Raw genomic sequence first — 23,194 nt, 5'->3', positions numbered from 1 at the left:
TAACAGTAATGACACATGATGCTGCTGGCCTTGTGATACCTCTAGCTGCATGGAAAACACAACCATATTCCCTTACAGCTGAGACAAACAACTCAAGGTTTATTTGATACAGTGAGGAGGGGGGGTCATAGTGTAAACAGTTGGTCACCAATTATCCATTTCATACAGGCAAGAGGAACTTAGGGCTAGGAGCCACAGGCACAAACGAAGCTTCCCATAATCTTTGATGGTACAGGAGAGGTGGCCAGGTTTTGCAAAAGGAGTGTAGCTCAAGCTCAAGCAATAATGCTGTTTTCCCGCTGTGATTAAAGGGAACAGGAAGTTGGCATGTGTACTGAGAAAGAGCACACAAGGGCTGGGTTCTCTGTGCTTGTAAGCACAGGGTTCCTCTGCAGGACTGCCTGGCTGAACATGTAAAACTATTCATTTCTCTAGAGGTAAGATTGGCATTTTGTCTGAGACCAACTTCTTCCACATCACGGGCAGCCCAAACTATGAGGCCGGCCTTTGGCATGTCCCAGCCACCACTATCTGACACTACAGTTTCCAGTTCAGGAGGAATATGGATTATATAAGAATGAGTCCTGAGCCAAGTGACTGAGATCAAACATAGCACCAACCTGAGAAAGGGATTTGCAGCTTCATTAACCTGGGCACAGCAATTCATATTAGGCACCTCAAATTTCCCAGTTCTTTCTGCAGCCTTTCACTGAAATTCACAACACTTGCTTTCTTCAGAAAGGGATTAAGGGTAGTAATTCACTGGGGGCTAACTTGGCTTTGGAAGTTAAGCAAGGACACTGGCTGTAAAAATGCCTCAAGGAGCTAGTGCCTCAGAAGCACAATTGTTCCAACATGCTAAGGAAATGGCTGTAATTCAAGGGCATCTAGTATGTTTGAGAGGGATCAGCTAAGCCATCAAGTTACTTATCAGATGATAGATTTTATTGCACTAATAAGTAGCATTTAAAGCCCTAACAGCCATCAGGGACACCTCAACAGAATAGCTGCTTGCACATGCTCTGCTGAGATGCCCCTATAACACCCACTTTCAGACTAGCCCTCGTGACAGTTTGAGACACTACATCCTGCTACCCACTAACTGCAGCGAGGATTTAATAGTATTTCATAGGGACACAGTCAATCCCCAGCTTCCCAAAAGGCCAGTGAGGGATGAGGTATTCCAGCCTGCACAGGGCACTTTTCCTATAGATCTGGTGTGTCGAGTCTTGAAGACAAATTGGTAGTTCTTAGTGCAAGTATTGACAGTGCAGTTCCCTAGGACTGTTCAGCAGCAGATGCCAGCAGCCACCCCCAAGACTACTGTATTATCCCCACGGTCAGTATATTTTGCCCCTGTTTTAGCCAAGGTCTCGATGGCCATATTGGCGGTAAGGCTTCTTTCCAGAAGGGGGTTTAGTAGACACCTACAAAATTATTTTGAGGACCTGGAAAGCCTGTTTCACTGAGGATAAGATCTCAAGAAGCCAGGAGGAATGATGCCACCGTTGGCCCCATCTGGCTTGAATATCCTGGAGGTGTTGAAGAACCTTCAGACCTGGGCCAGGAGTTTGATCAGCAGGTGCTTCAGGTGGAGAACACTGTTTCTGGTGGCCAGGCCAGCATCAGTAGCACTTGTGGGCAGGAGAAAGAATTCCCTTTGATTTTTCTTCAAGGTGTGCAATGCCAGCTCCTCGTGCAATTCTGCCACACTCAGCGCATCACTCTTGTCCTAGAGTGGACATAGATCACAGGTTGAACAAATGACATCCCTTCCCCACTCGTCCTTAAGAGAACTGTATTTAAGCACACCTTTAAATCTACTTTCACTCATTCTCAGTCAATGATCCGTGTGAAAAGGAGGGCTGGGAAGGAGACAGTTATACTTGACACTAAACGCTTATGACGACAACACATAAGCTATCCAATATTCTTAGTCATATCAGTACAAGCAAATGATATACAGAAGATGTGAAGTGCACAGACAAGATCTGTATTGCAGGGGGTTGGACTAGATGGCTCTTGGGGGTCCCTTCCATCTCTGCACTTCCAGGGTTCCATCTCTAGATCAGTGGTGGGAAACAAGGCTGAATGTGGCCCTCCGGGCATCTCCATCTGGCCCTTGGAACTCTTCCCCAGGACACATCTCTCACCAGCCCTGCTCTGCACCTTCCTTGTGTCCATTTGCCTGGCTAGAATGTTATCTTTGGACTGTGATGACGCCTTTTACTTGCCTGGCTGGAGGATGGAGAGATGTGTGTGTAAACATAAACACCGCTAACCTTTGTGTGGCCTACTATACAAAAGATAACTTCTGCATTACTTACTATATATCCGTTAGCATGCCCAGTTTTGCCTCTGGCCCCACCCCACTCAAGCACACACAGAGACACAAAGACCTAACCTTCCCTTGCAGCAGGCTGGTCTGGAGAGATGGGATGACTCCTCCCCTCTAGAGAGGATGTTGCAAGTTGAGGATTCTGCTTGTCTCCAGCAGGGGGAGTCATCCCTATCAGGAATGGCGTCCTGCTCCATCTGATGAAAGGATCCTCTGCCTTGCTCTAGACCAGCCTTTCTCAACCTTGGACCAGAGGTTGTTGGACTACAACTCCCATCATTCCTAGCCAGAATCACCAGCGGTCAGGAATAATGGGGGTTGTAGTTCAAGAACATCTGTGGGCCCTAGGTTGAGAAAGGAGGAAGAATGGAGGAAGTTCAAGATATATTTGGAAAAAAACTATAAGATTAAAAATGGACAATAAGGGAAGTGGAAGTACAAAGAGGCTATAGAAGCAATAGTTTATAATGATTAGTTTTAAAGATCAAAAAATATTAGATTTATGGTTTATTATTACAGACTAATATAAGAAATTTGTTATTAATAATGATAATGAGTTTTGTTTTAGAGAAAGTGAAGAGTTAAGAAGGAGAAAGCGCTGTATTAGTTATTAATAGAAGCGTGGAAGGGGGGAGGGAAGTCACCAGATTAAGAATTATATTAGTCAATGGCTAAAGAATATCCTTTTTCTTTTTGTATCTTTTTTCTTGTTAATCTTTGTTAATCTTTGTTTTTGTTTTGTATCTTTGCTTTTTGTAATTTTTTTTTGTACTTACTATAAAATTAATAAAAAAAAAAATTAAAAAAAAGAGAGAGAAAGGCTTCTTCTGTAGATAGTCCCAGGTGAAAGAAGAGGCCCACCTGTTTGTTAGCGAGAACTATCAGAGGCAACTGAGGGTCCTCTGCTAGCAGGCCATGGAGCTCCTGTCGGGCAGTGTGGAGGCGCAAGCCATCTGCAGAGTCCACTACAAACACTAGGACATGGGCTTTGCTGAGGTAGTGGTTCCAGTACGAACGAAGATTCTGGCTGCCACCAACTGAGACACAAAAAGGACCAAAAATAAAAACCATACATGTTGAGTATATGGCATGTTTTTGGCAACCATCAACTGCCAAAGAAAAGAGGTGCATGGAACACTCAGTTCTGCTTTAGGTACATAGAGCTTCTAGTAAAACCCTCCCCTCAAAAATATTTGTGATGCAATGGCGTAGAGAGAATTCCTTGCACATTTCTCTCAGAGCAATGATACAATATAATAATAATAATAATTTATTATTTATACCCCGCCCATCTGGCTGGGTTCCCCCAGCCACTCTGGGCGGCTTCTAACAGAAGAATAAAATAATCAATTAAAGATTAAAAACCTCCCTAAACAGGGCTGCCTTCAGATGTCTTCTAAAAATCTGGTAGTTGTTTTTCTCTTTGACATCTGATGGGAGGGTGTTCCACAGGGCAGGTGCCACTACCGAGAAGGCCCTCTGCCTGGTTCCCTGCAACTTGGCTTCTTGCAACGAGGGAACCGCCAGAAGGCCCTCACCACTGGACCTCAGTGTCTGGGCAGAACGATGGGGGTGGAGACGCTCCTTTAGGTATACTGGACCGAGGCCATTTAGGGCTTTAAAAGTCAGCACCAACACTTTGAATTGTGCTCAGAAACGTACTGGGAGCCAATGTAGATCTTTCAAGACCGGTGTTATGTGGTCTCGGTGGCCACTCCCAGTCACCAGTCTAGCTGCCGCATTCTGGATTAGTTGTAGTTTCCAGGTCATCTTCAAAGGTAGCCCCACGTAGAGCGCATTGCAGTAGTCCAAGCGAGAGATAACTAGAGCATGCATCACTCTGGCGAGACAGTATGCAGGCAGGTAGGGTCTCAGCCTGCGTACCAGATAGAGCTGATAGACAGCTGCCCTGGACACAGAATTGACCTGCGCCTCCATGGACAGCTGTGAGTCCAAAATGACTCCCAGGCTGCGCACCTGGGCCTCCAGGGGCACAGTTACCCCATTCAGGACCAGGGAGTCCTCCACAACTGCCTGCCTCCTGTCCCCCACAAACAGTACTTCTGTCTTGTCAGGATTCAACCTCAATCTGTTAGCCGCCATCCATCCTCCAACCGCCTCCAGGCACTCACACAGGACACTTACAAGGCCAAGTTCTCCCACTGTCCCAGACTGCCCTGCTTCCAGGAGGCTGTGGTAGGACTTACCCTCCAGGAGGTCCATCTGGAGCCCATTGGCCTGTAGTTGTGCTGAGTTGAAGCCCTGAGTGGGTGCTATGTGCATCTTGGCTTCTGTGCTGCAGATATAGTGGATAATGCTGCTTTTTCCAGCCCCATCCAAACCAAGAACCAAAACCTGATACTCACAGGAAGGTGGCTGAAAAGAGAAGAAAAGATTTGAGGCACAGCAGTAGTACAGCTGCAGGAGGGCCTTTCATGACTGGCAGCCTCACCTGTGGCTATTTGTCAAGTCTGCAAAACCAGACTTAATGTTTGGGTTGTGTGTAAAGCTGTTATTGTTAGGCTGACGGGGAAGGTCGCTTAGAGATGAAAGAGATGGATAGGCTTGCACTGTTAGATGCAGTTGCAACAAATGTTCTTAGATTAAGCATCCAAACAAGGAAGATACCAGCCAAATTGAAGATCAAGCTATTTTGTGTACTATACACAAACCTATGCAACCTATGGAGCAAAAGATCTTAGATTAAGCAACAAATGTTCTTAGATTAAGCATCCAAAAACAATATACTTGATCCTGATTCTGTCTTCTGCAGCACTAGCTACCTCTCCCACTTTGGTGTCAACTGCAAATTTGATGAGCATCCCCTCAATTCCTTCATCCAAGTCATTTATAAAGACAATCTGCCTAGGACAGATCCCTGCAGTTGGCCCCCACTTGTCGCTTTTTTCCAGGATGACAAAGAACCATTAATGAGTACTCTTTGGGTTGAGTCAGCTAACCAGTTACAAATCCACCCAACAATTACTTCATCCACTCCACATTTTACCAGCTTCCTCACAAGAATGGGGGGGGGGCGCTTTCAAAAGCCTGAAGCACTACCGGTATGTCCACAACATTCCCCTGATCAACCAAGCTTTTACCTCTATGAAAAATGAAATGAAATTCTTCTGGCATGACCTGTCTTTGAGAAACCCATGCTGGGTCTTAGGAATCACGGCATCCTTTTCCAAGTGCTCAAGGAGCGGACTGTTGACTTATCTGTTCTAGGACCTTTCCTGGAATCGCAACCCCACCTGCCACATCTGCTCTGTCTCCCTAAGGCAAGGACTGATCTGGGTGGATCCAAACATATTTCTTCCTTTTAGCAACGGAGCAGCAATTGTCCCAGGGGGAGGCTGACAGAGTAGCACTGGCCTTGAGCATAGGGCGCTCCCAGTCTCCACCCATCTTACCTCCTCGCCTCCGGGTGCGTTGCGCCCCAGCTCCTCTTCCAGCTGCTGCTCCCATCGCCCCCTCCAGCCGATGCAGCTGTCGTTGACGTCTCGGAAGTAGATCTTCCAGGCTATGAAAAGGAGGGAGCCCAGGGCGGCCACCGCTGCGCCCAGCGCCAGGCTCAGGTGCCTGAAGGCGCCAGTAGGAGCCATGGGCGAAGGAACCGGACTGAATCAATTTCCAATCAGGCGGAGAGGCAACTGCAACCACACCAGCAGCGCCTCACTCCGAATAAACCCGCACAGAAAAGTCCCCTGCAGCCTCCTGGGCTTGCCTTGTATCCGTATCCTTCCTTATTTCACAAGTTAGCAACCTGGGTTGAAGAGGCTTGTGTACTAGCAAGTGCAGCGATCCACAGCAGATGCGCCCAGCTGACCAACAACAGCCTATGTGTGTGCGCGCGCGCGCTGCTGACTCAATCTAAACAGCCAGAGAATTCCCCGGCCGGTGGCAGCACCAGCCCCAGCAAACTGCAGACGGAGTCCAGCTGACGTCACTCTCGGCCTTAAAGGGGACTTGCTCTGCCTCTCCACCGAGTAAGATTGCCCAGGGGGCGGGCGGTGGGTGACAGAGAAAGAGAAAACGTATTGCTGAGCGTAATATTGCCTTATACCAAGAGGGCGGAATTCTCACTATTGCTGGAATGCGACTGCCGTTATACCTGACCATTGGTCATGCTGCCTGGGAATACAGTAATGGGAGCTGGGGTCCAATGACATCTGTAGGGCCACAAGCCCCACTACCCATGTCTAGGGTTGGCCCACCCATGAGGCATGGTGAAGCAATTGCCTCTGGTGGCAGGATCCACAGGGGCAGCAGATCTGGATGTAGATCTTTAATCCCACCTTGTTCTTGAGGTATAACTTCACTCACCTTTTCTTCCCTGGTGGGGAGGTGCCATTTTGTGGTTCACCCCAGAGACCAAAATGTCTCTGGCCAACCTTGTTCATGTCTCATACCAAGATGACAGGACATTTTAGATGCAGAATGTCCTAGGTTTCATCTCTGGCATCTCCAGGTAGAGCTAAGGGAGAAGAAGCTTGCCTGAAACCCTGAAGAGTGGCCTCCGGTCAGTGTAGACAGTACTAACCTAGATGGACTAAATGGTCTGAGGGTTTGTCCATGCCCAAGCAAAATGGAAGTGAGAGCTGGACCATAAAGAAGGCTGATCGCCGAAGAATTGATGCTTTTGAATTATGGTGCTGGAGGATACTCTTGAGAGTCCCATGGACTGCAAGAAGATCAAACCTATCCATTCTGAAGGAAATCAGCCCTGAGTGCTCCCTGGAAGGACAGATCGTGAAGCTGAGGCTCCAATACTTTGGCCACCTCATGAGAAGAGAAGAATCCTTGGAAAAGACCCTGATGTTGGGAAAGATTGAGGGGACAAGGAGAAGGGGACGACAGAGGATGAGATGGTTGGACAGTGTTCTCGAAGCTACAAACATGAGTTTGACCAAACTGCGGGAGGCAGTGGAAGACAGGAGTGCCTGGCGTGCTCTGGTCCATGGGGTCATGAAGAGTCGGAGACGACTAAATGACTAAACAACAACAAAGCAAAATGCAGGTTGGAACTGGTCTGCCTCTCAGGCACAGCCATGAAAATCATGTTGGCGGCATCCTGTTCTCACAGTGGCCAAACAGATGCCTGGCACAAAAGACCTGAACACAAGAGCATTCTCGCCTCCTGCGGTTTCCATCAATCTGTATTCAGAGACAAGTTGGATAAAGCTGGGGAGGTGTGATTTTTAACTGTATTTTTACAGACATGCCACAGTCTAGGACTCCTGGCTGAAAGAAGTATCAATTCTCAGGCCAAGTGGATAATAGGAATGGGTAAAAGTAATATCAATTGGGGGTCCGGGGAGCAGGTAGACGGAAAGCTTTCCAAGATGATTCTCATCTGGAAGCACAGTGTTCCTGCTATGATACGGTATATAAAGCTAGTTAACTTTTGTAAACCACCTTGGGAGGGCTTGATATTAAAAGACAGCACATAACTGGTATTTTAGATACTGTGTAGATAAATATTGAAGGGGAGGCAAAACATCTGAAGGGGGAACTTTCTTTTTGTAAATGTTTTATATTATTATTTCATTTTAAAATGTACATAAAACAAAGAGAACAATGATAACAAAAGACAAAAATTAAAAGATGAAAAAGATTTTTTTGGGGGGGGGGGATTTCTGAGGAACCATATTGTCTTGAGGGGAAGAGAGAATAAGAGGCAATATAAGAGAAACAGCTTCTGCCCACAACAGCCAGGATAGGGACCTGACCTGAGACCCCTCTCTCCATTCCATTGTAATACTGTATTATTATGAGTGTTTTTTTTATTAAACTCTGAGCAGCCTTTGAGAAGTGTGTCATGATTCCTAAAGGTATATTTTATAAAGTTAATAATTAATGAAAGTTATTAATATTTAATAACTATCCAGCCCATTGTGGAAGAAAAGCACCCTTTATGTGGGAGGAATAAATTGCCATTTTCAGAATTATATCCATCTCCTTTCTCTGACATATTTGCATTAAAAAATAAAAGCAACAGCATTATTTGCTGGAACTGCAGTGTCAAGCAGATACCTTGCCTAACAACAATCCTTTGCTGATTTAGGGCACTCAGTAAATTCTGACTTTCCCAAAGGTCACAAAAGAATACTGAAATATGTGTGCAGTTTCCTTTATTTTCCATATGGGGTTATTGGGATGCAACCCAACCCTGCTTTTAAGGGCTTCTCTGCAGCTATAAGTGCTAAAGTTCAATGGAAAGTTGCCCTCTGCCCTGGCCCATGTACTCTAGACTATGGACCTTCTGAGTTATTTTCTCTCTTCACCCTGAAACCCTTTAAAGAAAATCTAAAGGAGAAAGAGTTAAGATTGTTAGTATGCATAGTTACTGAATTGTCTTAAACTTGTTATATTAGTACAGTACTCACCTTTTGCATCTGTTTTGTTTTACTTTTAATTTGTATTTTCAAAAAAAGTTCGATAGATAGATAGATAGATAGAGGCTACTAACCCTGATGTGGGTGGTGCTGTGGGTTAAACCACAGAGCCTAGGGCTTGCCGATCATAAGGTTGGTGGTTCGAATCCCCGTGATGGGGTGAGCTCCCGTTGCTTGGTCCCTGCTCCTGCCAACCTAGCAGTTCGAAAGCACCTCAAAGTGCAAGTAGATAAACAGGTACCGCTCCCGCAGGAAGGTAAACAGTGTTTCCGTGCGCTGCTCTGGTTTGCCAGAAGCGGCTTAGTCATGCTGACCACATGACCTGGAAGCTGTACGCCAGCTCCCTCGGCCAATAAAGCGAGATGAGCGCCGCAACCCCAGAGTTGGTCACGACTGGACCTAATGGTCAGGGGTCCCTTTACCTTTACTTTACTAACCCTGAACATGTTCTACCTCCACTGTCAGAGGCAGTATGCTTTGGAATACCAGTTGAATATTAGGACTGTACCTTCATATGAAATCCTTGTGAGCCCCGCACAAACGTTTGCAAGGTTCCAGTTTCACTCTTCTTCTAACAAAAATAATAACGTTACTTCTAAAGTTCCTACTTTTTTCTTTGTGCTGTACAGAGATTAAAAGACAAACCAGTCCCTTGCCTTCCAGCTCACAAACTACCGGTAATAGACATCATACAAAAGGAAAACTTAATGGGGAGGGAAGAGGAAAACAAGAAAAAAGGCATCACTTATTGAAGGTATATAATTGTTCTGGACAGTTCCCCCCTCTCCTGCCTTTAAGTACACATGCATATTGGGCTTGGCAAAAGTTGCCCCCTCCACATCTCACCAAACTTTCGTCTGCCGCAATGAGGCGTGTGGGTGTGCATGTGTCAGGGAATTTGGGGTGGGGGCAAATTACAGCCTTGAAATGTGGCTTCAAGGCTGTCATTTGATTTGTCACTAAATTGCTCCTGTATTATAGGAATACACTGGCAATTCAGCAACGTTACGCAAAACTAGAGCACAGAATCTCCATTCCCATCGTTTCATAACAGGCCTTCCAAGCATGACTAGCCTGGTGGAAAGGAGAGGACCAGCTGCCAGCAGAACATGATTATAGGTAGATATAAATACTATAGGAAGAACAGGGAAGACATACTGGAGTTGGTGTTGCTCTGGATGTTAAAGAAAGCATCAAATTAGCAAACCAGAAATCCCCAAAGGGGCAGATTCCTCAATAGCACTGTGGAAATTACAGGCTGGTTGGCTTAACGTCTGCCTTGGGGAAACTGGTGGGAGGTATTGTTCAAGATAAAACAACCAATCCTATATAGGTAAAAAAGATAAAGGACCCCTGGATGGTTAAGTCTTGTCAAAGGCGACTATGGGGTTGCGGCACTCATCTCGCTTTCAGGCTGAGGGAGTTGGCGTTTATACACAGACAACTTTCTGGATCATGTGGCCAGCATGACTAAACCGCTTTTAGGCCAACGGAACACACCGTGGCCAATCATATAGAACAAGCTGTGCTGAAGCAGAGCCAGCATGACTTCTGCAAGAGTAAGGCCTGTTTTATTAACCTAACTTAGGGTTTCTTTGACAGGGAAGCACGATCCAGCCCCGGACCAGCATCCTCCTCCTTATTCTGTTCCTAGTTTAACTTGTAGAGGTTATCCCAGGTTCTTATTTGTTATATATTCATTAGTAATTTCAGATATTTGGTTTTTAATGCTTAGATTTTAGTTCTACCTATTTTATTGTAATTAAAGTTTTATTATGCTATGTCTTGATTGTAGCATCGATCAATTTATGTTTTCTGTTGCATGCATTTGCCATTGTTTTATTCCGTTTTGTTTTGTTGGGTGTATGCTATGGCTAAATGCTAATGCAATAAATAATTGATTGATTGATTAACCTACTAGTTATTTGAGAGTGTCAACAACCATATAGATAGAGGTGATCCAGTTGACACAGTGTACTTGGATATTCACAAAGCTTTTGAGAAGGTACCTCACCAACGACTGCTTAGTAAGCAGATACAGGACAAGAGGAATACATATTATTGATTAGGAATTCGTTACATAACATAATGCAGAAAGTAGGAGTAAATAGATAGTTCTCTTGATGGAGGGATGTAGAAAGTGGAGTCCCCCAAGGATCAGTATTGGGACTTGTGCTTTTTAACTTTTTTTTAAAAAAATCTAGAGTTAGGGGTGAGCAGTGTGGTGGACAAGTTTGCTGATGATACTCAATTGTTCAGTCATCAAAACAAAAAAGGATTGCAAAGAGCTTCCAAAGGACATCTCCAAACTGTGTGAATGGGTGGTAAAATGGCAAGGGCAATTCAATGTAAATAAGTGTGAACTCATGCATGCTGGGGCCCCAAATCCTATTTAACCTATACACTTATGGAGTCAGAACTGGTGGACTAACCAGGAAAAAGAGTGAACAACTTGATGAAGAAGCTGACACAGTGTGTGGCAGCGGTGAAAAAAAGAGAAAATTTCATGCTAGGAATCATTAGGAAAGGAATTGAAAATAAAACTGTCGATACAAGTACAAATCTATGGTGCAACTGCCCCTGGAACACTGTGTACAGCTCAGATTGCCTCACCTCAAAAAAGTTATTTTCAAGCTGGAAAAGTTTCAGAAAGGTGGAACCACAATGATCTGAGGGATGGAGCAATACCTTTATGAGAAAAGGCTGCAACATTTTGGAGCTTTTTGAGAAGAGGTGACATGATAGAAAGATACAATGCTTTTTTCTTGGGGGACACAGGGGTACATTGAGGGGGCAGTATTTCAATAGGAGTAGGAAAATGAGAGTATCCCTAAACATTTTCTTTTTAGAAAAAAGCACTGGAAAGATATAAAATTATGCATGGCATGGAGAAAACAAACAATTTTTCTCCATCTCTAGTAACACTAGAACATACTGTACGACGTAGCTGAATGCTGGAAGATTCAGGACAGACAAAAGAACGTACATTTTCTCCGCACAAACTATGGAACTCGCTCCCACAGGAGGCACTGAAGGCCACCGACGTGGATATCTTTAAAAGAGGATTAGACAGATTCATAGAGGACAAGGCTAGATCAATGCCTGCACAACCCCGAAGCTCTGCCCGTCTCCGTTGCCGGAGCCCGTATGCCGAACAGCGACGGTTAAGTTCCCTCAGCATTCGCCTCTCAAACGCCGCGAGACTGAAATCTCGCGAGATCGTTAAGCTTATATATCATGCTCCCTCTGCCGGCGTCCTCTCAGTTGCAGGTTGTCAGCTGCGTTGTTGCTGATCTGGGTTGGTCTGGCTTGAGCTCTTCCTCCCGGCTCGGGCTGCGCCATGGCGCCTCCGGATCTCGTTGACCGGCGTCTGCTCGCGGGCGGCCTCCTCCGCCTCCTGCTCTCGTCCGACTTGTGGGCGGAGCGGGCCTGTTAGTACCGGGGGGATCCAGTTCGGGGGCTGCGGGCGGCCCAGGAAGAGGAGGAGGTAAGGGAAAGTGGCGGGCGGGAGGGCAGGCAGGCAGGCAAAGCAGCCGAGCGCGGCCTTGTTGTTTACGGCGCCTAGTGGGCGGGGTAGGCCGGTCGCGGAACCGCCGCAGACCATCAGGAGGAGGCTGGGCTCGGGGATAAAAGGCTCCGGCGAAATTTATTTGGAATTTATATGGAAAATACCTGAACTCCTTCCCCCCACCCCCGGACAGGGAGGGACGTGGACGGAAGATGCTGCTTGTGGTGAAATCTGAGGCAACCGCCTCTTCTTTCTTAGGCTGCCATCCTAAAAACACTTACTTGGAAGCAAGGCCTATTGGAGGCCCAGTGAGACTTGCTCTCGAGTAAAAATGCAAAAATATATTAAACACGCTTTTAATCTCACTGCATGCGTTTTGTAAACTAACGCCTCGCCTTTCCCTGTCGGTGTTCAGCCCAACTATGCATGTCTACTCGGAAGCAAGCCAAATACTAATACTAATAATAATTTAATATTTATACCCCGCCCATCTGGCTGGGTTTCCCCAGCCATTTGGGGCGGTTCCCAACAGAATATTAAAAACACGATAAAACGTCAAACATTAAAAACTTTCCTAAACATTGAGCTGAAAGGGGCTTACTCCCTGGAAAGCGAGTATAGGGTTGTAGCCTAGGCTATTGGACGGACCTGTTGCCTATACTTGTCGGTGGTGTGCCTCCCTCCCTTACACACTTGCTTATGGGAATGATGGTTAGTGGACTAAACCTTTTGAGCCTACAGCAAAACTTATTTTCCTTGCATGTTGATGTTTGTTCAAAATGATTCATAATATGTAAAGTGCCTCAACAGTTAGATGTTGTATACAGTTAGTATGTTAAAAGCAGCCAATATCACTAGCCCCTGCATTCTCTCACATTATTGGAGGAGGAAGAGAATAGGCTCACTTTGATTTAAACCGCTTGCTTGGCTGCAAGAAGTAGCAATTGTTGGTTTCTAGTGAGAAATGCTGGATAAGACTTAAAGTGGCCATTTGGAGAATCCACTGCCACTCCTATCATACCTGTGACTCGGTGCCTCTTGAAGCTGCATTTACAGCATCTGTCTACTCTTAATTGCAACCATATGGGAGAATATGCTGGCATGAGCTACTGGGTGTTAGTATGGCTGCTTTCCAGGTCAGCAGTTTCTGCAGTTGGAAGAAGAGTAAAATGCTTAGAACTGGCCAACAGATGGTTAGAAAAATTAATATAAATTACATTATGGCATCTTATTTATATCTCACCCACTCTGATAACTTTAGTGCTGTGGAGATTTAATGATTGATGCTTTAATGTATTTTTAATCTCTGTTGGAAGCCGCCCAGAGTGGCTGGGGAAACCCAGCCAAATGGGTGGGGTACAAATAATAAATTATTATTATTATTATGATTTATAACTTCAGGGCCTATATTTTTGCAAGTACTTGGCAGTCCAACTGAGTGAAGGTTTCTTTGGTGTGATTGATGTAGTGTCTAGTTGAGACCACTTCAATTTTTAGAGAATTCCCACATAGAATTGTAGAGTTGGAAAGATCCCAAGGATCATCTAGTCCAATCCCCTGCAATACAGGAATTTTGCTCACAGCTGACTGGGTGGGCTCGAACCACCAACCTAATGGTTAACAGCCAGACGAGGCATTTGAGCGTTGTGCACTATTTTCTCCTTTATGAAGGTTGAAGTGGCTTTCTAGCAGTATTAGGTTATTATGAATACAGCTTTACTGCAATTGTAGACTGTCTTACTTTAGTAAAGATTTATTGCTTCTGAATTTTTGTTAGTCTGTCTGCATGGAAGCTCGTGAGGATGGTTTGCTAGTTTCAGCATCAGCAACAGAATGGTCCTTTTTCTCTCATCATAAGTTGTGGTAAGCTCTATTAGGTTTTTTTTCCTTATAAAAACTTTTATTACAATGATACGCAGGCTGATTAATTTAAAGTGAGTTAGGACATAATACATTTCCATTGCTTCATTATTTAAATCAAAATAAATGTTAGACATCTTGCTAGCTTTATAAGCAAAGTAAAATATGTGGAGCTTCATTGACATACTTACTCTGGTTTTATTATAAACCAGGATCCTTTGCTATGGTGTAACTTTTGCAGATGAAAGTGCCCTCTGTTTTTATTAGGTAACCAATACTGTTCTGGATTTCCATATAGTGAAACACCTGGACTTGCAGTCATGGCTTCAAGAAGAACAGATGTTCCTGGTAAAACTAATTATCTAAGTAAATGTGTCAGGTGTAAAAGTGTCTAGTGGTAATTGTAATAAATAACATCAGGCTCTTTATTCAAATCTCCCAAGTATATTTGTGTTGTATTTATGAAGGTCCAGCTGTACCACACTTAAATGTAGACACATATAAAGATCTGACTCTGCTCTAGAGAGAATTGTAATTGTGCTTCAACAATGCATCTGTTGGTGACCTAGCATCTTATGGTTGGAGTTGTCCGTTTTCTTCCCTGCTAATGACCAACAACTGCTAACTAGATAATGATGAATTAATTACTAAATTGATGGAGTTCTCCCCTGAGATGAATTCTTGCATCTGTTCCTGGAAGTAGTTTTTCAGATTGCCTTCAGGATTATATATTTCATGCTACCATTACTTGACTTTTAATTTGCTATTGAATTTATTGAAATCCGATGGTTAGTGTGTCTGTTTACCTGATTATGAGTGAAAAGGCTGTTTGCCATTAGTTTGGGAAAGTCATCTCGGCAGGGATGGAAAATTCTTCAGATCAGATCCCTATGAAATAGAATGGCCTTCCTAAGTACCTAAACATTTTCTAGCCTGGTTTTTTTTTAAGTTTGTGTTTTCTGGGGTTATTCTGTTTGAACATCATTTAATGAAAAGTTGATTACCTTCCTGGTCCTAAGTGTCTCATGTGGGAAAAGATTCTGAATAAGTGCTTTAGTGCCAGGGCTTGGGTTTTTAGTAATTCTGGACTAGACAAGTGCTTAAACTAATAGGCAGTAGACTTGTTTGAGTAACAGTGTTTCTAGGAGCTTTGGCCTAAGAATTTCTAGCTCTAGTAGCACCTTTAACTCTCTATTGGTTGAAATGGATCAAGTGCATTGTTTTGATCAGTGGTGGTGAACCAATGGCCAATGGGCTTCCTCCAGTCCACAAAGTCTTCTCCAGTAGCCCCCAATTCCCTGACCCAGTGTGGTGCTGCTTTGAGATTGAGGGGGGGGCATAGTACACTAATGGAATTTCATCTTCATAGTACTGGGCAGAGAGGTTGAAACTACCCTCACAGCTATTGTCAATTTCATTTTTCATATTGCTTGCGGTTTGTGTGTGTGTTCCCTGGTATGCATGTAGTGGCTTGTGCACAGGTGCTCTTGCTTGCCTGCTATAAGGTGGCCATGCCTATTTGTGGCATGTTGCCCTGACGGAGTTGGAATACGGTGATGTGGCCTTGGGCCTGAAAGAAAGAGTTAGTTACATCACAATGTTCTAAAATCCTGTGATACTGATGCTAGAAGATCATCTTAATGAAATAAGTGCTAATGTGATCTGTACTACTTGCTTGTATAAAGTTGACATTCTAAAAGTGCAGCCTACTGTGAAATTTCCATCTCTGTCCTTAGCCATTGAGCATGGCTCTGGAGGCTTTCTAGGAAAGATGTCCCAACCCATTGGAATGAACCGTCGGACATTCAGTTATGATGATGCCCTTGAGGATACAGCACCAATGACTCCTCCTCCTCCTAATATGTCCACCAATATCCTGTGGAAACGGCCAGTCGTCCCAGAACGCAAATATGAAGATATTTCCAAGGTATGCAGTCTCTAGAGTGACTATAGAGGTGGTATGAGGTGTCCAGTAAATACCACTTTTAATGTCCCACTGAGGAAGTAAATCAACCACTGAAATTAACTGTGCTGAGGGGCATCAAATTTGCATTGCTTTGCTCTTCTGGGTGTATGGGGTGTTAGGGGAGGTGTAGTACCTCTGGTGGGAGACGTATTGTGCTCCTTCTAGGATACTTTGTCCACCTGTGGTCCCCACGCTGCACTCAGCTCTCACCCATGGCTCCTAGAAGTTATCAGCATGTGACAGCCACACCCCAGGAAACAGCTTTAACTGGCCAGCTAAACCAGGTGAGGGTAGCTGAGTGGTCTCAAACCCTCGGTGAGTTAGGGTCTTCCCCTGCATGTGAATACAGGCTCTGGCAGATTGAGCAGACAAGACCCATAGTGGGTCCAAGTGTCAAGAAGGCAGTTTCTGCATGTGCTGTAGAGGGAAGTAAGAGGGAGGTGGGACTTATCCACCTAGGAGAAGGAAAACCCTGATCCTAAACCTCTGCTGCCTTGCAGGATATCTTCAGGGAAGAAAAGGCTAAGGGGTAAACCCTACACAAATCCAGAATGTAGTCCCTAAGATGGTTGGATGGCACCTTCACTCCAGAGGCACACTCCATTTCTTTCGAGTCAAGCAGATGCCAATAATACAAATGCTCTTCTGATACTTTTTATAGCAACAATTATTGAGGGAGAAACACTTATTTTCTTTACAATGGCTGTAACTGGTCAGAATTTGTGAAATGTCTGACAAAAAGTGTGTCACAACAAAAAGCTGGTATGATTGATTTTTTAAAAAATAAAGATTTTTTCTAGGGTTAAATGGCTGTGGGTGGGTGACAAGTAACAAATTGTAACCATGGTTTTACTCTTCAAAAGCAGGGAGTAATCAGAAAGCCATAGTTATCTTATGAGGAGAACTAGACTTGGGGGTTGGAGTTCTATGCAGGAGAGAATATTTTCACCTGTTTTCATGGACTACGGCGGATCTGGTTTTTGGTGAAAATAGGAGTGATCTTTTGGTGAAAATAGGAGTGATTAAAATGTTATAGATGAGAGGGTGGAAAAATGGCAAGAGCACCATGTTCAATCTGTACAGTTCATGTATGATTCCAGGACTACTCCTCTTGAGGATCAGGAGTAGTGTGTGAGATTCTCCTAAAGTAATTTTGCCCCTTTCTCCTCAAACTGTCCCTGGCTTCCTCTGCACAGGATGAGGAAGGGGAGACTAGCATGCATCTATCTGCCATTACCCCCTCATCTTCCACTGAGACTGTGAACAAGGTTCCAGTAGTGAAGGCCAAGGCCACCCACATCATCATGAATTCTCTCATCACAAGTAAGAGCTCTTGTGTTCCTCTAGTAGGCAAGTTAACCTGGAGATCAAATTTTGCAATATGGTTTATATCCCATTACCATGTGGGTTATTTTTATTCTCTGTGATATAGTTGTGTCTGTTCAGAAAGGCCTACAAAGAGATTGGATGCCCTAATGGAAAGGGTCAAACAAAATGCTGTAAGAATGAATTTGATGCTCTACCTCCATATTCTGCTCCTCTTTAGTACCGAAATGCTAGCATGTAACCTAAGGGAAACAGCATGGAAATTTAGTTCTTCTTATGTCCTGCAGCACTTCATTATGTGTTTTGTGGTAGTGGGACTGTACTGCCAGCGCTTACTTGTTAGCTTGGCAAACTCATTCCATTTGTCCAGTCAATGTATTAAAATGAATGGCTTTGGAAGATAATCTGTTGGCACTTACGTATGTTTAATTGTAGCTGTTAAATCTTTTGGGAAAACTAAGAATACACACTTCCATTGAATTTACAGTGACTTAAACAACTTCATTAGGTTGCCAATGGTACATTTGCTCCTCCTACTAATGGGCAGATAACTGGCACATAGACAATATGCTTGAATCAGCATGATTTGGATGTGGCATATATATTTCACCATTTTGAGTCTCCTGTAGTTTTTCTGTTTTGGAAGTCTAGTGATCACAGCAGAATGGAAGTCTAGTTCAGGTATATTACTTTCTTACAGTAAAGCAATGAAGGAAACTTCCTTTATGTTTAAGAAATAATTCCTGGAAACATATTTTAATAATATTCAAAGATAGCGGTTACTATTGCATCATTTTTCTTTTTTAAAAAAAGCTACTAAAGGACAGGGTTGAGGTTTCTGCTCTGAATAATAGTAGATTGGAGGAAGGCATTCTGAAGGTGTTCCTCCTAAACCCGGTGGCTTCTTTTTTGGGCCCAGCTTCTGTTTATGTATGAATTTATGCTGCATTAATGAGAACATAACAAAAGGTGTTGCTGTAAAGGTTTAGAACAGAGATGAGGAACCTACCTGTGACTCAAGATGTGCTGCCACTCCATCAGCTAGCCAATATGGCCAATAGGCAGCAACAATATCTAACAGCACCTGCAGGGCAACATGTTCCCCATCCCTGGTTTAGAAAGTCTGGTTCTGGAACCAAAAAAATACAGTAAGCTCACTTGTAGGAAGAGCTCAGGACAAAGGAAAACATTTTGTGTATAACCAGGCCTTTAGCTGATTAAACAATCTATGGCCTTTTAAATGTGTTTGTGGGAAGGGGATTACTGTATTTACGTATATTCTCCACCTTGTGATCTTTGGGTGAAGGGCTGTATACAAATTTAATAAACAAACAAAGCAATCTTAGATTATTTTACTCTACTGGTCTCTCTTTTTTAACTTTAGTCCTGTCCTCCCCTTCCAATCTGCTGGAATGATGAAAGTTCCAGAACATTTTTGAACTGTGCTGTGTGTTGCTCTGGTGCTTTATAATAGATGACTTAAAGAAATCTCACCCACCGTGCTTTATCATTTCTGATAACTATAAAGGCTATATGATATTGCCTTTTAGAAATTTGTTGCAAGCAGTAGTGTTTGTGGCTTGTATGAATGTGTCATGTTGTCCGTTCTAGAGCAAACTCAGGAGAGCATTCAACGCTTTGAGCAGCAGGCAGGGTTGAGAGATGCCGGATACACTCCCCACAAAGGCCTCACAGCAGAGGAGACTAAATACCATCGTGTGGCTGAGTCACTCCATGTAAGGTGTTGGGTCTCACTGTGCTTTAGTAGTGAATTACTTAAATTGGTATTGGTTGTAAATTACTACTTTTCAGAACTAAGTGTGGAAAGTTTGCTAATAGATGCCATTGGCAAAATAGAATCAGGGATTTTCCCGGTTTTCATCCTGTTTCAGAGTTTGTGTTAAGAGAGCTTGAATCTAGTGCCAGTTAAATATAATGTATTGAGCTCTTGATCAGTACCAGTGAGGCATTGGCACGGAAGGTAATTTATGTAAATTATTTATTTCCCTGCACCAAAAGCCTAAGTTTCTGAGACTGAACATAGAATTTACTATTACTGGGAAACGGGTGCTATGCCTTTGAAGCAGAATACAAGTTCAGTAATAGAGGGTGATGACTTGAAAGATGGTATGTCTGAGAGGTAGCTGTTATCAAGGCAGAAATGTCTCCATACAATCTTGCATGCAAGTCTCATTAATATGCTGCATCATGCTTTTACCAATGCTTTGCCAATGAAAGAAACAAAATTAAACTGTGGCTGCTAGCTGTTCACTTGCTAGAATTGGAAAGCTTCCAGCTGTACATCTTTACCCTTTCTAACAGAACCTAAAGATGCAAAGTGGAGAGATGGCAAAAGAAGATAAACAGGCCTCTTCCGCCCAGTCCACTCCAAGCAGCACTCCCCATTCCTCTCCCAAGCGCACATACAGGTACATTGCCCAAGAGGAAAACAAAGGGCACTTAACTATGATTCTAAATTAATAGGAATCCTAGCTTCCTTTTGGGTTTTGTGAATCCTGTTTGTGGAATCTGTCCAATGCTTTTTTGCTGCATTTTTAAAGATCCCAGTCTTTCTGTTGTGGGTGGGTAATGTGGCTCACATAATTTTTTTCTGGATTTCTTTTTTTGGTGTAAACCTATGTGGAGTGAGAATTGTTCAGTTGGGATTAAATGTTTGTGGTAGTCCAATACTACCATGGTCTGCCTATCCGGTTTCAGTCCTTAATTGATTTGTTCTCTTCAGGGGTTGGTTTAGTCAGGGGTCCTCCGCATCCATCACGGGTCCTGAGCTTGCTGCCATGGATTCCGGTGGTGGGGATGGCGATAAAGTACCGTCTGAAAAATGGAGCTTCTTTGGACCTAGAGCTCTTCAAAAACACACTGATTCAGGTATAGCAACTTTTTAAGAAAACAGTCTTTATTGGAGGATGCTTCAAAAATATGTGTTTGGCTTTAAAGACTAAAGGAGAAATTAAACATCACACTTTGGTAATTGTTTTGTAAAGGCAAGCATTTTGGCTTGGCAGAAAGAATCCCCCTCTCTACCCCCTGCATACTATTCCAGGGCTTCTCCTGATGCCCCCAGAGCCAATTTTGGGGTTTACGGGGAGAGGAGGAGGGAAAGCCCCATAGCACAAGTGAAAGCCTTTGTGCAGGAATTCTGCTTCTGGGAGTCAATTGATGTATTAGTTGAGCCCTGCTCTAATGAAGAGTTAAAATTATGAAGAGACTTAAAAGTAAATGGGAAGAATTTATTGCCAATTGGAATTGGGACTACAGGAGAGAATGAATATATCAAGGTGTGGCATATAGTACTATGTGTGTCCACAGCTTTCTGCAGTCTATGGCATAGTACTTGAATGCTGCATTCAAAGGTCAGAAAATCAAACGTTGGATTCAGTTCTTGTACTCCCCCCCCCCCGGGTGGCTTACAACAGAATATTAAAATACAACAATCTATTAAACATTAAAAGCTTCCCTAAACTTTAAAAGCTTCCCTGTTTTGCCTTCAGTCATATTTGATAGAGAAATGAAATGTCTGTTCCATACTTTCCCAATAAGCAAAGATGCTCCGCCTACTTCTTTTCAGAAAAAATATAGTGAATATTATTCTGACTCTTGACCACCTGCATTGCTCCTTTGATGCTGATTTGCCAGAACTACTCCTGAATCTTCCAGTGACAATTAAATTTTGTTCAAGGCAAAGTTGCCATAGATCAGGCACCCCCAAACTGCAGCCCTCCAGATGTTTTGGCCTACAACTCCCATGATCCCTAGCTAACAGGACCAGTGGTCAGGGAAGATGGGAATTGTAGTCCAAAACATCTGGAGGGCCGAAGTTTGGGGATGCCTGCCATAGATTATGTGCACAAAGGATACTTGAGTTGCAGTTTTAGGTATAGCTTCCTCATATGACTATCACTATAGGAATACATAAATATCTTTTGACAAACAGAACTGCCACATGCCATATGACTGATGGTGGTTTGTGCTTAGAATTTGATGAAATGGCAATTGCTTATATAAGTCTTGATTGTGCTGTACATCTGCACAGATGTGCATAATGGTTTGCTGCTGTTGCCTTTCTCTTATCTCTTTTGAATCTTCTTCTTCCCTCAGGGGGCTTTACTGTCCAGGCCTATAAGGGTGCCCAGAAACCAACCCCAATGGAACTAATGCGTGCCCATGCCACCAGGATGGCAGAGGACCCTGCAACTTTCAAGCCTCCCAAGATGGATATTCCAGCTATGGATGAAAAGAAGCGGCCCCCAAGTTCTCATAACCTCAGACCCCGGGACATGAATGTGCTTACTCCTACTGGGTTCTAGGAACACCTCCACTTAAAAGACAGGATGATCTTGAAATCTGAATGGACTACATTGTCTTAGGGTGTCTTTCACATTCCACACATACAGTTGACATAGGAAGGTCTCTTCTAGGTCAGAGTTACAGACAGTGGTGAAACAAGATTTGGGCAACTTTCTGAATTTCTTGCTCTTTTTTCCTTCCAAAGGTCTCTTATGCAGCACAAAAATTATAACTATCCTGCCAGCAGAGTTCTGACATCCAGTTCTGTGCTTCTCAGAATACCTAAGTGTTATAAAGGGAAACAATCAACTTATTGGACCTTTTTGGCTCTAATATTTGGGCTGCTGTTTGTGTAGACATCTGCTTATTCATGCAAGATCACTGAAGGACAATGTATAACTTTCTAGTATCTTCTTTGAACCATTTGAGGGAATCTAGCATCAACTGAAGTCTAATGTTCTGGTAAGAATATTGCAAAATTTAGTACTATGCTTGAAAGTTGAAGGCTCCATGCTTGGCGATTTCCACATGTAAGAGTTTCATGTCTTAGGGACCTAAATGTTTCAACATGAAAAAAAGATCAGAACTAATTCTAGACTTGTACTATGAAATGATACTGTCTGTGAAGCCCTTTGCTCTTTACACCGAATGGGTTCTGCATACCATGAAGCTGGAGCCACAGTAGAATGAAAGTTATTTCATTCCTAGAGGTAACAAAGGGATTTGTAGCTGTTTTCCTGGGGATTCATTTGGGAATTATTAGTAGCACTTTCAGGGGAAAAGATGTGAGTTAATAACTATAAAGTTAGTTAATGGGGCAGTGGTTATGCTTATTTCCCTCTTCCTCCCTAAGAAATATATAAATAAGTCATTAGAGCATAGGGAAGATTTTAACCTAGCGTCTCAACTCAGATGTGAACATAAGCATTTGCATAAATTGTTGCTAATTTCTATTTGAGCAATCGGACAGTAGAAGACTTGATGTGTTCTGTGATTGCTTGAAGACATAGGGGGCAGATACTGTCCTTGGCCTAAACTCTTAAGTCACTGGTTGGCTTTATAGTGATGAGATAGCAATCTTGGAATATCCATTATGCTGAGAAAAAGGTCTTTTGTTTAACAGCACGTTTACTGAGAAGTCCTCACTATTTTTTTTAATGTCCTAAATGGGTTCTGTCCCCTTTCTGAACTGTATTGTTTCTAGATTGTTGGCAGTTCTGCAGCTGAGTTACTTAGTGGTGTCTCACTCAGCTTCATCTTATTCCTTTACTTACATTGACAACATTTGGACTTGTGCTTCAATACCACTGTAACTTTTTCTGCCCTATTAGTCATCACCATTGCTGTGTGTAAACAGTGATCCAGCTTTTTGTTAACTTATTTTGTGTTCATGTCTCTATGCTTAACACCTCCGCACAATAATTAAAAAACCTTAGAGAATGACTGTTAGTGATGTGTGACAGATTCTGCCATTGCAGTGAGGACCACAT

General features: G+C 43.4%; 2 protein-coding genes across 7 annotated transcripts; one reads left to right on the top strand and one right to left on the bottom strand.

Annotated features, from left to right (window-relative positions):
* Positions 1–72: 72 nt before the first annotated feature.
* Positions 73–7,003, bottom strand: ARL10 (ARF like GTPase 10). Its single transcript, XM_035105798.3, has 4 exons — positions 5,752–7,003; positions 4,546–4,714; positions 3,200–3,375; positions 73–1,732 (listed from the first exon to the last, which is right to left on the bottom strand). The coding sequence occupies exons 1-4, from the start codon at positions 5,941–5,943 to the stop codon at positions 1,553–1,555; spliced, it is 717 nt and encodes a 238-aa protein (XP_034961689.1). The 5' UTR covers positions 5,944–7,003; the 3' UTR covers positions 73–1,552.
* A 4,995-nt stretch (positions 7,004–11,998) lies between these two features.
* On the top strand, positions 11,999–23,147 carry KIAA1191 (KIAA1191 ortholog). 6 transcript variants are annotated; one of them, XM_035105795.3, is made up of 9 exons: positions 11,999–12,223; positions 14,022–14,107; positions 14,372–14,452; positions 15,841–16,031; positions 17,267–17,393; positions 19,008–19,132; positions 19,719–19,825; positions 20,140–20,285; positions 21,516–23,147. In XM_035105795.3, exons 3-9 carry the CDS (start codon positions 14,425–14,427, stop codon positions 21,722–21,724), a joined length of 933 nt encoding a protein of 310 aa, XP_034961686.1. In that variant the 5' UTR covers positions 11,999–12,223; positions 14,022–14,107; positions 14,372–14,424; the 3' UTR covers positions 21,725–23,147. The 6 variants fall into 6 exon arrangements, with proteins under 6 accessions (XP_034961686.1, XP_088518179.1, XP_088518176.1 ...); XM_088662053.1 differs by having other exon boundaries at positions 16,571–17,393; XM_088662050.1 differs by having other exon boundaries at positions 13,996–14,107.
* The last annotated feature ends 47 nt before the right edge of the window (positions 23,148–23,194 follow it).

Source organism: Zootoca vivipara, chromosome 2 (assembly GCF_965207765.1).
Source record: "Zootoca vivipara chromosome 2, rZooViv2.hap1.1, whole genome shotgun sequence".
Lineage (NCBI taxonomy): Eukaryota > Metazoa > Chordata > Lepidosauria > Squamata > Lacertidae > Zootoca > Zootoca vivipara.
The sequence above is the reverse complement of the archived record's forward strand: the minus strand, read 5'-3'. Positions and strand labels throughout refer to the sequence as shown.

What these genes read in the sequence shown, in the direction of transcription:
- ARL10 (XM_035105798.3), bottom strand. Translation starts at nt 5,943, where the DNA reads ATGGCTCCTACTGGCGCCTTCAGGCACCTGAGCCTGGCGCTGGGCGCA. An exon ending in CCAGATGGACCTCCTGGAGG is followed by an intron (nt 3,376 to 4,545) that starts GTAAGTCCTACC and finishes TTTGTGTCTCAG; the next exon opens with TTGGTGGCAGCCAGAATCTT. An exon ending in TAGTTCTCGCTAACAAACAG is followed by an intron (nt 1,733 to 3,199) that starts GTGGGCCTCTTC and finishes TGTCCACTCTAG; the next exon opens with GACAAGAGTGATGCGCTGAG.
- KIAA1191 (XM_060271612.2), top strand. Translation starts at nt 15,726, where the DNA reads ATGCTAGAAGATCATCTTAATGAAATAAGTGCTAATGTGATCTGTACT. An exon ending in AATATGAAGATATTTCCAAG is followed by an intron (nt 16,032 to 17,266) that starts GTATGCAGTCTC and finishes TCCTCTGCACAG; the next exon opens with GATGAGGAAGGGGAGACTAG. An exon ending in TCTCCCAAGCGCACATACAG is followed by an intron (nt 19,826 to 20,139) that starts GTACATTGCCCA and finishes TGTTCTCTTCAG; the next exon opens with GGGTTGGTTTAGTCAGGGGT.